The following is a 15,505-nucleotide window of genomic DNA, read 5'->3' on the forward strand; positions in this document are numbered from 1 at the left end:
TTTTTGTAACAACTGCATTAATTGAAAGAACTTTTTCAATTATGAATCTGAATAAGAGTTGGCTTCTAATTGTATGAGAAATAAATTTCTTGTTTAACAAAAAAACTCGAATGTGTAACATTATTTTATATAAAAAGAGAGATATTTTGATTGTATTGTTAAGCAAAAAGATTACTCAATTTTTTTAAAATATAAAACCTAAATAATAAAATTTTAAATTATGTGTTATTATTTAAATTATTATTTTAATATTTTAATTTATAAATTAGATATTTTAAAGACTAATCATATTATATGTACATAAAAAATAACTACCTGTATATATATTAAAATAAAAAAAATATTAAAAATAAATTAAACAATACATATATTTATATACAAATATATAATAATTAATGAATATTTTAATAGCTAATTTTTATGTACACATAATATTTTTATTATAAAAATTATTATTATTATATTATATATATTTTGTCCCCACTATCAAAATTTTTTGGATCCGTCACTGCATATATCATAAGTTTAATCTAACAATGCAATGAACTTATAATGAGATTTTTCAACAAAATACAAGAGTTGTGACTTAGAAACAATAAAACAAAAATAAATTATGAATAGAGATAATAATCATGTTGATCTCTTACTTAATAATTACTAAATAGAGATAATAATAAAAATGATTAAAATTTAGTGTTCTCTTAACTGTTAAGGGGCTAATTTGGTCATAATAAAGATAAAAATTGAGAAAATTATTTTAATTATTATCTCTATTTAGTAATAATTTTAAAAAAATTGTTATTAAATTTTAATGTTATGTTTGGACAACTACTATTAAAAGGGAAAAAAATTGTCTTTTGTTAGAATATAAATTGATTACGTGATTATTGCATATTAATTCAACATCTTAGTTAAACTTCTTTTGAAAAAATAGTTTAAACAATAAATAACTATATTAAAAGTAGCTTATAAATAAATTATTTTGTATTTGAATTTTTAGTTATAAAAGTTCTTATTTTATAGAAATGTGATAAAAAGTAGTAGTATTATGAGAGAAATCATTTTTTTTAGCTCCTAAATAGCTTCTTAAAATACTGCAATTTAATTTTAAAAATTGTATTAAACATTAATACTACTACTTTTCATAAGTCAAAAATTCAAAAAAAAGTTACGTTTGACACTTCCCAAATAGGCCCTTAATATTGCCAGCTCTGTTTATAATTTTTGGGCCATGACTAAGTTGCGGGCCGAAAATTCAGCAACCTTCTCTTTTTTTATTTTACTATTTAGTAAGAGAGGAATAAGAGCAAAAAAAGTGAACCATAAGAAAAAGAAATTGTTTTTTTTGTTTACTCAACCGGTATCTCTCAACCCGATAGGTTAAAGATTAATCCGTTGTGGATCTAAGCTCCATTTAAGGGTCTATCGCTGGCCAATTAATTGCTGCATACAGAAGGCGGAGTTCGAACTCTCGACACTTGCTTAAGTAGATGAGTGAGCTGACCACACTCAACCAACCCAGGTTAGTTAGAAAAAGAAATTGTTGAGTGGCACATTTCTCAAACAACCGAATTTGGGTTGAAATCTGGCCTTAGCCACTAGAAGTCGATTAAAAAAATATTTGTATGGTTTTTGATTGTGTGCTAGTACTATGTACCGTGTGACTTACCCGTTTGTGGTCGAGAGTTAAATAAAATATTGAAAAAAAAAAGTGGAGAAAAAAACTCATCTCTAGCGTGCTAGAGTGGGTGTGTTGTATTAAGGTAAAAAAAAGAAAAAAGAGTGGCGAAATTCTAGCTCTGTTTTATACTTCCGCATCTATTAGTATATCAATAGGGACTGGGATATCCGAATTTCTCATGTCTACAAGGAGACCAATGGTTATGCAGACTGATTGGCTAAATTTAACTTAGATCAGGAAGCCTACACCTAAGTGTGGAACACCCCTGCTGCTGCTCTTGTGAGTATACTGTCTTGTGATGTTTAAGGGGTTCCTTCAACCCAATTCTTTAGTTTCTTCTTAGCTTACTTTCCTTGGACCTCAGACCCGTTGTATACCCAAAAAAAAAAATTAAGACAAAAAGGAAACAGAAAAAAAAATTATTCTTATTGGTTTTCGAAAAGGAAATCATTTTAAAATTTGGATCAAAAAGAAAAAGAGAATGCTTATTAATTAAAGAAATTTAACATAATAGATATTTATGTAATCCATAATTATTTACCTCGATTTTTGGTTGACTTGAATCAAAGGCCGTTCAAAACGGGAGTTTGAATAAAATTGATTTTGCAAACTTAATTTTGATGAAAAATAAATTTGTGTTAAAGTGATTTATGTTTGGTAATTTTTGCATTAAAATGAATTATAGTAAAATAAATGTTGTTTGGATTCTACAACTCAAAATCACTTTTAGATAAAAAATTACTAAAATAGACACCAACTTAAATAATTTTTATATATTATCTTATCATTTTAATTTAGATAATTGAATAGATTTTATTAATTAATTCTATAATAAAATTAATATTTATACACTAAAATAAAAATAATATATAAAAATTAGCAAAATATATTTTTAATTAAAACTAACAAAATATAAATTTTAGAGAGTACTAAGAATAATAAAAAAATTAAATATTTATTTTGATAGTAATTGAAATAAATCAAAAAAAATTTTATGATATTTTTTATATAGTATATTTTTAGTACTCTTAGTACTCTTTTTTAGTATGCTATAATTTATTATTATTATTATTATTATTATTATTATTATTATTTATAATTAATTTTTTGTTTAATTTACTTTACCTAATAGAATCAATAAATTATATTATAAAATGATAATAAAAATAATACAAAAAAATTACAATTATAAAAATGTATAATATCAAATAAATAATTAATAAAAAATAATAATAAAAAAATGAGTTCATGTAAACAAAAATAATAAGAATTCCATAAATAATATAATAACATGCATGAAGGATAAAGTTGGTAAAAGGTAAATAAAGATGGAGTATTGATGGTTAGAAGTCCGTTTGTAAAATGCAAAAGCTTAAAATTGTAGCTTCTTGCTAAACGTGCTTCTTCTCTTATAACGCGTTTGCCAAATACACCTTAAGAAGTGGCACTCTACCGAACCCATCTTACAAGTTACAATACACGCATCAAGAACTAACAATACTAGATCCAAGCCTCAAAGTTCTCTAGTTTTCTTAAGCCGCACATTGTGCTACCATGTTACTATACTGTCTTCTTTATTAATTGCTTACGTTTATTTTCACATTTTCAACTTTTTTGCGCGTCTATGTATATATACTTCAAACAAATAATCCCTCAAGTCACCAAAAAAAAAAGACAAATAATCCCTCTTGTTTCCTTCCTCTGCATATATTCAAAACAACTTCATCATAATTCCAACCTTAATTAAGATGAAGAAGCCACCAATTCAAAACCTCACCAGACTCCACCCTATAATCAAATTCATCTTAGCCACCATCTCAACATTTTGTGCCATCACTCTCTGTGTTTCAGTGCTACTCTTGGCCACAACAAAGGTAGTCAACGTTGACCATTCATCACATCATGTTTTTGACCCTACAACACTCAATCACCTTGTGTTTGGAATTGCCTCCAGTGGAAAATCATGGCCTAGAAGAAAAGATTACGCAAAGCTATGGTGGAATCACAATAATGGAATGAAAGGGTGTGTTTTTGTCGATACTCTTCCAAGCAATGATACTAATAATTCTTCTTCTCCTCTTCTTCCTCCTCTCTGCGTCTCCGAGGACACTTCGAAATTTCGCTACACTTACCGGCGGGGAGGCCTCCGATCCGCGATCCGTGTGGCGCGTGTTGTTAAAGAGATTGTGGCATTGAACCATTCTGATGTGAGGTGGTATGTGTTTGGTGACGACGACACGGTGTTCTTGCCGGAGAATCTTGTGAAGATTCTGTCAAAGTATGATCATAGGCTTTGGTACTATGTTGGTGCACACACTGAGATGTATGAAGGGTGCCAGGTTTTTGGTTTTGGAATGGCCTTTGGCGGTGGCGGTTTTGCTATAAGTGCTCCTCTGGCGAAAGTGCTAGCCAAGGTTTTTGATTCTTGTATAGAAAGGTATACTCATCTATATGGAAGTGATGCAAGGGTCTACTCTTGCATAACAGAACTTGGAGTTGGCTTAACACATGAACCTGGTTTTCATCAGGTAACAATTTATTACTTTGGGAAAAAAATGTTGGATACTATGGGTGACTTTTGTTTTAGAAATTTTAGAACAATCATGTTACGTGTATACTAAAAATCAATCACCAATCAGCTATCGCATATAAATAAGTATTCGAGTAATTTATTTGTGATGTTCTTTTGGTATATATTGTGATTATGAAATTGCATTAGGTTGATCTAAGGGGAAACATCTTTGGCCTATTGGCTGCTCATCCAATGACTCCTTTGTTGTCCCTACACCATCCAGAAGCCATAGATTCAATATTTCCCAACATGACAGCAAAAGGGGCTCTTCAACACTTATTTGAAGCTGTAAAGGTTGATTCCCAAAGGGTGCTACAACAAACCGTTTGCTATGACAATGAATCTTCATGGACAGTTTCAGTGTCATGGGGATATGCTGTCCAAGTTTTCCATAACAACTTGCCCTTGCCAGAGGCAGTGAGAGTCCAAAAGACTTTCAAGCAGTGGAAGGAAGGAGGGAGTGTTGTTGGAGGAATATACACTTTCAACACAAGAGATGTTCACTCTGATCCATGTACAAGACCCTCTGTTTTCTACCTAGATAAGGTTTCTTATGGTAAAGATTTCTTCATCATGAGCAATTACAAGAAATCTTTTCAAAATTGCTCACATGACATGCCAACTAAGAAACTTGAAGTGATCAAAGTGGTCACAAATAAGCTTGACCTTGACATCAAAAAGGTAATCTCAAATTTGTAATTATATAATGTTATTTTATCGTTACGAGAGTGATCATTCACATAAAGATACTTTTATAAGAAGATAATAACTAAGAATTGTTAGATAATTTAATATGTTTGTCTAAACTATCATTTAACGATTTTCAACTGCTATTTTTACATAAATACAATTGCAAATGATTTTTCACCTCATCATTATACAACTAATAACCTCTGTCTTTTGTGTTGCAGTTGCAGAGTCCTAGGAGGCACTGTTGTGATGTATTGCGCTACACAACAGGTGACATGATGGAAGTTGCAATCAGAGAGTGTAAAGATGAAGAATTGATTTACATGCACTGATGGAACACAAAATAGTTAAACCTATTTTAATATGAATTTAACTTTGATAAAATGTCGGTATAAAAGAGTTTTACACGTGTATTCAATTACGTAACGATACATTAATAAAAATAATGGATGTGAATATGTGATTGCACGACTATATAAAACGTTTTATACTGTCAATATATCAAAATTAAACTCTTTTAATATACTCTAGCAAAAGGAATTTTTTTGAAGAACCTTGCTACTTGCTAGTGTACTCTGTACATGATGGGATTGGAAGAGATTGTTGCAAAGGGACATATATTAATTCAATACATAATTCATAGATATTCTTACATTGAAAGTACAGATTGTTGACAAAAATTAAATGTAAGAAGTTTGTTAAGTTATTTATAGGTTCGGCATTTTCAGCTACAGCTTGCAAGAGTAGGCTCACAGGGTTTATCATAGCAATTCCTGCATTTAATAATAAAAAATAAAAGAAATTTTGGAACAAAAAATGAGATTGAATCTAATAAATGATAATTAGTAGCTCAATTAAAGTTATTTGTATACAGATATCTTTATTATCAGGTTAGGTTCCTTGCATCGCCCTTGTTAATAATTATTGAATCTCTAACTAAATTACTTCTTAAATACTTGTTTCCTTTTCTTTATATTTTTCACGAAATAAAAGAGTGCATTTCACTTACTCAATATATTAAGATAGGAAACACTTTTTTAATTTGTACGAAAAAAAAAGAATGGCAATGGAACAGATATTTAAGTACTCATATAGTCACCAAAAAAAAAAAGTACTCATATTCGTTGTGAACATTTATATATTACTCTTTTTTTTGTTTCATTATTCACGGATATAGTAAATTTGATAAAAAAAAAAAAAACAGTTAATATTAAGGTACTGTTAGGATAACTAACTAAATATGGGATCATAGAAGTAAAGTTATATGATTTTACTTTTGGGTCCATTGCAAGAGCATATTAGTTAGCTTATAAAAAAAAGAGTATATTAGTTAAAGTTAACATTGCTGCTAAATTATAATCAACACATTATTAGAATAATTGTAAATTAAATTGTGAATAAATCAATTGAGTACGAATAAATTCATAAATATCTATAAATCATTCATACGGAACAAATAACAAATTTGTAGAAGAACAAAAAGTCTAAGAATTACATATTATTAAATAGATTTAAAACTTATATATAATCAATGAAATTTTGAAACACTTTCCTAAACAATATTCATGGTTGTACCTTTTGACTTGAATAAATTATTCTCAATTAATATCTTTAAATTAGTTTTGATTTTATTTTTGAAATAGTAACGTAAAGTTGTCGGTGAATAAAAATGGACTTTGACAAATATAATTCCACAATTATGAAATTTGATTTTGAGACTCATTAATAATTGTAGAAAATGAAATAAGTAATTAATGAACATTATTTCCTTTAAAACTTTTATAAAATAGTTTGGTTATTGGATATCATGTTTATTAGTAGTATTAGAATCACTTGAAAATGGAAATGTTTGGTAACAAAAAAAATCAGCCAAAAACAGCCATAACTTGCTTTATTTAGCATTTATTAATTGTTACGACAATTAATTAATGTTAAATAAGGCAAGTTCTAGCTATTTTCTTTGTCTACTTAGTATTACCCACTTAAAAATATACTCGTCTCATATGAGAATAAGCATGTCTTATCCAAGCTTATTATATATTCGATCAACTATTAAAAAAATCACCTATTTAAAATAGATTGAATTATTAGATCAGTCTAAATGGTCAATCTCTACAATAAATATATATATATATATATATATATATATATATATATTTCTACTGTATTATTAAAAAATTTTGGTATGAATTAAATTCAAGAGATTGTATGAATAAACATATTCTATGTATATTAAAAATTAATGATTTTATATATATTGATTTGTATATATATTTTTTAAATCAAAATTTGTCATCATAGTAGAATAATCAAAATTAAAATAGACTAATAATTAAACTTATTTATAATAGTATAATTAAAAAAAATTGTGACATTGATGTCAAATATATCTCTATGTAATGGGTAATTGATGAATATCTTCTATATACACTTAATATGATTGATGTAATTTTTTTTTCTTGCCCTTGTTATAAGCTTTCTTTAATTTGATTGAATCATATCTTACACTTCCTGTGTTTGGCAGCTCTCCTTTTAGACCGTACCATATATTTAGTTAATGGCTTTGAGTGGAGTAGAATATAGCATAGGTAGTAGGGGAATACTCACATGATGACATTTTTATATGAAGATGATATTGTAAACCCTTAGATGATTAATAAAAAATATTTAGTCAACTTTATCAACTCATTTAATAGTTCACAATACTATCTTCATGTGAAGATGTCATCATAGGAGTATCCACCTAGATAGTATACTAACATTTTCTTATCTTTGAATTGTTAATTTGGGATTCATTGAGTTTTATTGTATTGGATGGAGCGAAACACATATTTTATTTTACTCAATTTATCGTATTTAGGATCAAAATTCATTTTTATAAAAAGAAAATAGAATGACAGTATTACTTTTAAATCATTTCACTTGATAAAACTACTAAAATTGATTAAATAATAAATAATATAATTTAAATTATATTCCCATATAAGTATTAAGTATATAACTAAAATCATGTTCATTCCATTCATGGAGATGGATCCAAACGTGGCGTTAAGATTCGATTAGTGTACGCAAAAAGAATCAAACGCCGACATTAGTCGTCACATGATAGATCCGCATAGAGGATCCGGGAATGAAGGAATATGCTTACTTTTCATGCATACGATGCCCAAAAATCATCCTTATATTTCAGTGCACAGAATCATATCACACCTGCCTCTAACTGAGTTCTTCACAAATCTTGCATTACATAGACACCTGTCCTTTCTTCTTTCATCTTTCTAAGCGGAGCAAAGCATGCTTTTCCCCCCTTTAAGTAAGAAAGTAAACACATACTCCTAAGCAAACGTTTAATTCCGTCGTTTATTAAGATCTTATTTAATTATTTAGTAGAAATTTACAAGGTTTAAATTAAATTATGACATGATTATAAAACTTTGTTTTATCCGTTTTTTATATCACTCTATCTGTTCTGGACAAAAGAAAACGTAACAGATAAAACAATTAAGTTATAATCATCATCGTCGCGAGATAATGACAAAATTACCATAACAACTATACTATCAAAATTTGTAACTATCGAATCTCAACAATAATATGTGGCAAAAATCACTAAATATCGAAAAAATTACAGCTTCATAAAACAAAATTAAAAGACAAAAGCAGCCAACAGGTAAAGACATGATAAAGCACTTCTTACTACATAATATATTACTGACTTTAGTATTGGAGTGTTTGCAAGTTGTCTACCTAATTCTATATGCGACGAAATCGGAATCTCCAATCTTTACCTTTTCAGTTGGTCAACTCACTTCTAACACGAACACCATCATCGTTTTCCAAATATATTTTTAAAGTTTAGAGGCCAACAACTTTGTTAAATTTTGGTCAACATGTAACCAACAAAAAAAAGTGAGTTATTGGATGAAATCTCACACATTAAAATTATTATTGATGATTATTTAATAGTTACAAATCACAAAAGTCGCTGAAGTTAGCATTCCTCTTATTTTTGTACCTTTTACTTTAGTATTTTTGTACTCAAGTTACTAAATGGTTTAGCGACTTTCAAGTCAGAAATGCTTTTTTGTTTAACAACTCTTTGGTAACGCAAAAGAAAAAAATGTCACCCTTAATAAAACAGTGGCATATAAAAAAATAATCTGAAAATAGTATTGTATTTAGTAATAAATTTTCATGGATCATGTTGCAGTGAATAATAATTTGTTAGAACAAGGGGCACGTGGTTCTTATTTCTGTGGGAACAAGCCAACCTCGTGGACCAAATTAAAGAAGAAAGAAGTTACTATTACTCCAAAGAACGAAACGGTCATACAATTAAAAGTCTTCCGAAAATGGATTTCTTACGCCGAGTTTTCTGTTACTACTGTTCATTTGTTAATTTCTCACTACAATAAGAAATAATGTTCTTTTAATCAAGTTGCAGTTACACCTAACTTTAATTTCTTTCCCTGTATACATACATACACTACTGTTGAATGTTATATGCAGAACAATAACATAAAAATGCAGCAGCATCTGATGATGATTCAAAAAAGCACCAACAAGAATAAAAGCCAATCTCTGAGAAACTTGATTCTATTACTCTCAACTTCATTTTGTGTCACTTATTACATCCTTGTATCAACTCAGCTTCTAGCCACACCAAAGCAAATACTACAACACTTGAATAACAACTACTCTTCAAAACTATCATCATTACAAGAACATTATTCTTCAACCACTATTGAGCATGTTGTGTTTGGAATCGCTTCCAGTGGAGATTCATGGCATAAGAGAAAACAATACACAAAGCTCTGGTGGAACAATAAAACAATGAAGGGGTGTGTATTCGTGGACAAAACGCCAATGGAGAATGATAATGACTCTTCTTCTCTTCCTCCTCTGTGTGTCTCTGAAGACACTTCCCGGTTTAAGTACAGTTACCGGGGCGGTCTTCGATCGGCGATCCGCGTGGCGCGTGTGCTCAAGGAGACAGTGGCATTGAATCATTCGGGTGTGAGGTGGTATGTGTTTGGTGACGACGACACGGTTTTCTTGCCGGAGAATCTGGTGAAGACGCTGTCCAAGTATGATGATAGGCTTTGGTACTACATAGGGTCGAATTCGGAGAGTTATAAACAGAAGTGGTTCTTTGGTTTCGACATGGCTTATGGTGGAGCTGGTTTTGCTATAAGTGGTTCTCTGGCGAAGGTGTTGGCCAAGGTGTTTGATGAATGCATTCAAAGGTATCCGCATGTGTATGGGAGTGATGGCAGAGTCTACTCTTGTGTCACTGAACTTGGTCTTGCTTTAACACTTGAACCCGGTTTTCATCAGGTATTTTTCTTCTCATGGTTGAAAGTCCTTAAATAATTTAACAAATTTTATCGGGTATTTGTATGACTTATTTCTTATGTGTTTTCTTAGTATTTATATTAGATATAGTTATAGAATGAATCATGACTCTCATTTTAATAAATAATTATATTCCCTCTAAAGTTATAAGATTGTTCGGATGATTTTCTGAATATTTGACCCTACGAAGTTGAGGAACTTGCTTCTCGTCCAATTATGAATTAGGTCGAGCTAGAGAGCAAAGACATTCCGATATTTAAACTAAAGAATATTTCAGATGTAATTAGTATAGCTTTTATTATCTATTTTCGGGCTTATTTCTCAGTTTATATAAGGTGATCAGTTTCGTTAGTAAGGTAACAACTTTATTAATTAATGGACTTCATGACTTGCTCGTTATGCTCATTACATAACATTTTAGATTTATTCCCTCATAATTGGGTGTTTATTATATGAATCCAAGGTTCAATTGCTCTTGTTGCAACTGTTTTTTTCTATCGCATCCTGGATTTATTTCATTATAATATTTGGATTTTTTTTTTGTACCGGGTTATTAAATCTTCTTGGGCCAAGTCGGTGTCCAGCAAATTTGGGTCTAATCCAGAACATAGATTATTATCCATAAATTTTTCAACACCTAATGTCTATCTATATGTTTTATTGATATACAAATTTTTTCACAGCTAAAAATTAACATCTCATCTATTACTCCATTGCCACATAAATTTTTTTTATGTTGTGATTTTTCTAGATTTTTTATTTTTTTTATTTTCTCTATTTATTTAAGAGTTTTCACTTACCACAATTAAAAATTAACATCTCATTTGTTACTCTCTTATCACGTAAGCTTTTTTTTTATGTTGTAATTTTTTAAAATTTTTTATTTTTTTATTATCCCTATTCATTTAAGAATCTCCATTAATATTACTTTCTAATTAATGTTAATAATAAATTTGATCAATAACCTCCATTAGCATTATTTTCTAATTTTTGAATTTAATATTATTATTAAATTATTCTTTAAGAAAATTATCCTATTATTCCTTTGTCATTAATTCTATTTATTAAAATATTATTCTATTTTTATATATTTTATGTTATAGATAAAATAACTTATATATTATATCTTTTGCTAATTTTAGGAATAAATTATAAATTGTGTCTCAATTGATATTTATTAAGAAGAATTATTACAAAAATATTTGAATTTATTTTCATTTTTCAAATTTTATTTTTTTAATTTATATAAATGATTGAATTTTATTTGACAATAAAAAATATTTTTTGAAGTAGAATTTATATGAGTCAAACTTTGTTTGAGTGCCAATATATTACTTTTGTATGTAGATGTTTTTTTTTTTTTGTTTAAATCTAATTTATAAAAATCAAATAGAAAAAAATTGATTCTCTTTTCTATACTTTATCAAAAAATTCTACTTAATTAAATACTTTAATATATATATATATATATATATATATATATATATATATATATATATATAGTAGGAATTAGTTTTCATTACTATACTATATCATTGTATTATACTATAAAATTGTTTATGATATACTTTTTTGTTTTAAGAATTATATAAACTATTTTTGAATTAATTATAAAACCAAAACCTCTTTTATTATAATTTTAATTATCTAAAAAATTATGTAAAAATATTTATAGTAGAAAATTTTCCCTCATTGCACGAGTATAAATATAATTTAGTGTAACATTTCAAAAACTAAAATACGTTTATGTTATTTCTCTAGATTGAAGAATTTGAATTTTATTTGGGTTATTATTTTTGGGTGGCAGTAATTTTTCCTTAATCATGTTCAGGTTGATTTGCGAAGAAATGCATTTGGGCTATTGGCTTCACACCCCTTAACTCCCTTGGTGTCTCTCCACCATCCTGATTACATTGATCCAATCTTTCCCAACATCAACACCACGCGTGCAAAATCTCTTGAGCATTTATTCCAAGCTGTCAATTTTGATTCCCAGAGGATCCTACAACAAACTGTGTGCTATCACAAGCGCTTTTCATGGACAATTTCTGTCTCATGGGGCTATGCTGTTCAGGTATACCAGCATCCTATGTTACTAACAGATGTTCTTAGAGTTCAAGGAACATTCAAACATTGGTCAGGTGGAGATGTTCTCTCACCACTCTACACTTTCAACACTAGAGGATTTCACCCTCATCCGTGTAAGAGGCCTACCATTTTCTATCTTCAAGATTTGTCCTATGCTAATAATAGTAAATTGAATGGTAGCATCGTAAGCAATTACAACAAGTATTTCCAGAATTGCTCTTACGATGAGGCATCACCAAGGAGATTGGAAATTATCAAAGTTTTCTCAAACAAGTTAGAGCTAGATATCAAACAGGTAATATAATAAATTGTTACTTTGTTCAAATAAATGTCGTTTAATTTAGGTTTAATTACTCTGTTGGTCTTTATAATTTTACGAAATTTTTAATTAAGTCTTTATATTTTTTTCTTTTCAATTGAGTCCTTATATTATTTTTAACTTTGTAATTAGATTCTTTCTAATATAAAAAATATTAGAATTAACTGAATATTTCTCCATAAATTAAAGATATTTATAATTAAAATTGTGGGTAGATATTTGATCACATATTTTTTAAGAAAAATATTTTATTGATTTTAATATTTTTAACATAAAAATAATCTAATTATAAAATTAAAAATTATGTAAGAACTCAATTAAAAAAAAATATAAGAACCTAATTATAAATTTAATAAAATTATACAGAATAATTTAATCTTTAATTTAATTTTGGCATCTTTATTATTAGTGTATTAAAAGTGACATTTGTTTTAAAATGAATGTAGTACTAGTGCACTAGTAACTAATGTTTTTGTGTTGCAGTTGCTGAGTCCAAGAAGGCAGTGTTGTGATGTATTGAACTCTAGCGCTAGCAACATAATTGAAATTGGAATTAGAGAATGTAAAGATGATGAATTGATTTACATGCACTGATGATAGATCATATTTGTTGATTAGTATGGATTTGATGTTACATTTGGCCAAGCTAAAGGCTTCAAAGAAACCTTAATATTACTCAAAAATTTGAGATTTCATGTGTAGATGCCGACAGAGCTGCAATTCAAGCTGAAAAAAAATCAGTTAGTCCATTAATCAACCCAAATTTTTACCCACACCGCTTCCTCTGTCCAAAGAAATTCAATCATCATTGAAACCATGAGCAAAACAGAGAGAGATCAAGTGATCAATGAAGAACATATTGTTTTTGTAACGTAATAAATCGTAAAAGGTGATTAGGTGAATACATTGTGTTGGAAATTTGTTGTTCTTCCATTTCATATATTTATTAAAACTTAGTGATTATGAAATGGTGATGGAGATATTTATTAATTAAAAGAAAAATGTTCTTTACACTAATTTCATATAATAATAACGTAAGATTTTTTTTTGGTGTATAATAATAACATAAGATTAGTCAAAATGATAAGTATTTTAAATTATTTTAATTAATTAAAAAGTCTTAAATTCTCTAAATTCTTAAAATAATCTATCAAATTCTTTTGATTTTCATTATATAAAGTAAGTTATATAATGTGATCAACTAATACGTAAGTACTATTGAATGAAGGATATATATATTAAAAAATATTATTTGTATTATTTTTCTATATTTTTTATTTGTAATATTAAAAGTAATCAATATGAGATGAGAGAGTATAAAAAATTTATTTTTTATACAAAAAAAAAGATATATATAAAATAGAAAAATACTAAGAGATTATTAAAATTTATTATTTTTTATTATTATTTAGTCATTAATTTAATTTTTTAATTTAATAATTCAATAATATATTTTATCTCATATTTTTTAATATTAATAATTAATTAATAATAAATTCTAATAAATATTTAACATTTTTTATAAGATATGCATATAACTAAAGAATGACATAAACATATTATTTCTCTGATCACAAAAGGTGTTACACCATCCACGTTGGAATAATAAAAGAATTTCAGTACTTAACAATAAAACAACGTAGAGAAGATAAAAGTACATATATCAGCTAATTTCACACATAAAAAATCAACATTTTCGCAACATACAATTTCTACACTTTAAATATCAATATTCAACTAAAATATCATGTTCATCTCTTTATTAAAAATAATTTCTGACATTTATGACTCTTCATTATTTGATCCTTAGAATGTAACAATTCTAAGCTTTATTGAGAAATGGGTAGATCTCATATCTGATGTTGCAGCTTCCACCAACAACTCTACCACCTTGTTTGCCATGACAGCAACTGGGAAGCTGGCGAATTGCGTCATGAAGACAGTTGTTGCAGTCAACGCTAGAAAGGTCTCTGGTGCACTGAGCCAACCCATAAACTCTCTCACACTCTCCAACCTTCAAGTCTCCGCTAGCATACAGTTTAGGATCCTCAGAAGCCTTAGAAGCAAGCAAACTCAACAACTCCTTAACCACATAGTTGAATGTTGCAGCATCACTCACGTTTTGCACGTTCAACAAATAGAACCTATTAGTGTTATCAACTTGTCCAAAGAAATCTGTGTCCGAGTACTTGACCTCGCAGTTATCGCACCATATCATGGCACCTTTGTTGTACGGACAGAGACTGCGGAGTTCTTTGGCTGCATCGGTGACACAAGTTTTGCAGTCTCCAACGGAGGCGTCGCCGCGGCAGAGGGCGAGGCCGTAGGCTTGTTGGTTCTGGAATTGGCCAAAACCCGTTGAAGGGGTTTTGTAGATGAGTGAGTTGATGAGAATTTTCAGGTTTGATTCGTAGGGGGTGTAGGGTGTGTAGTTTCCAGTGTTGGAACAGAAATGGAACAGAGGAGGGTTGTCATTGGCGGCTCCATGACATGTTTGGACAAGAAGAAGAAGAAGAAGAGTATTGATTAGGAGAATAAGGGTTTTGGGAGTGAAGATTATTGATGATGAGGACGAAGACATGTTTGTCAGTTTGTGTTTAAGTTTTGAAGTAATATTATTTGATGACACGCTCAATTTATAGGGAAATAATCGTCAGTAATTCTATGTTGTGCATGTTTTAAAATTAAAGGTTGACATTTTCCATTGACGACTTCTGATAGTTAATTATTGTATACACAATTTGACAATGTCATATATATATATATATATATATATATATATATATATATATATATATGG

At 28.6% G+C, this 15,505-nt stretch overlaps 2 protein-coding genes and 1 pseudogene across 2 annotated transcripts; 2 read left to right on the top strand and 1 right to left on the bottom strand.

Annotated features, from left to right (window-relative positions):
• The first annotated feature begins 3,296 nt into the window (after positions 1-3,296).
• LOC112773200 (uncharacterized) lies at positions 3,297-5,406 on the top strand. The gene is made up of 3 exons (XM_025818267.3): positions 3,297-4,209; positions 4,401-4,934; positions 5,165-5,406. Exons 1-3 carry the CDS (start codon positions 3,430-3,432, stop codon positions 5,273-5,275), a joined length of 1,425 nt encoding a protein of 474 aa, XP_025674052.1. The 5' UTR covers positions 3,297-3,429; the 3' UTR covers positions 5,276-5,406.
• Positions 5,407-9,401: 3,995 nt separating this feature from the next.
• LOC112769071 (uncharacterized) lies at positions 9,402-13,555 on the top strand. The gene is made up of 3 exons (XM_025813469.3): positions 9,402-10,280; positions 12,130-12,681; positions 13,189-13,555. Exons 1-3 carry the CDS (start codon positions 9,447-9,449, stop codon positions 13,297-13,299), a joined length of 1,497 nt encoding a protein of 498 aa, XP_025669254.1. The 5' UTR covers positions 9,402-9,446; the 3' UTR covers positions 13,300-13,555.
• Positions 13,556-14,373: 818 nt separating this feature from the next.
• Positions 14,374-15,296, bottom strand: LOC112771998 (antimicrobial ginkbilobin-2-like protein; annotated as a pseudogene).
• Between the last annotated feature and the right edge of the window lie 209 nt (positions 15,297-15,505).

Source organism: Arachis hypogaea, chromosome 18 (genome assembly GCF_003086295.3).
Source record: "Arachis hypogaea cultivar Tifrunner chromosome 18, arahy.Tifrunner.gnm2.J5K5, whole genome shotgun sequence".
NCBI classification, from domain to species: Eukaryota; Viridiplantae; Streptophyta; class Magnoliopsida; order Fabales; family Fabaceae; genus Arachis; species Arachis hypogaea.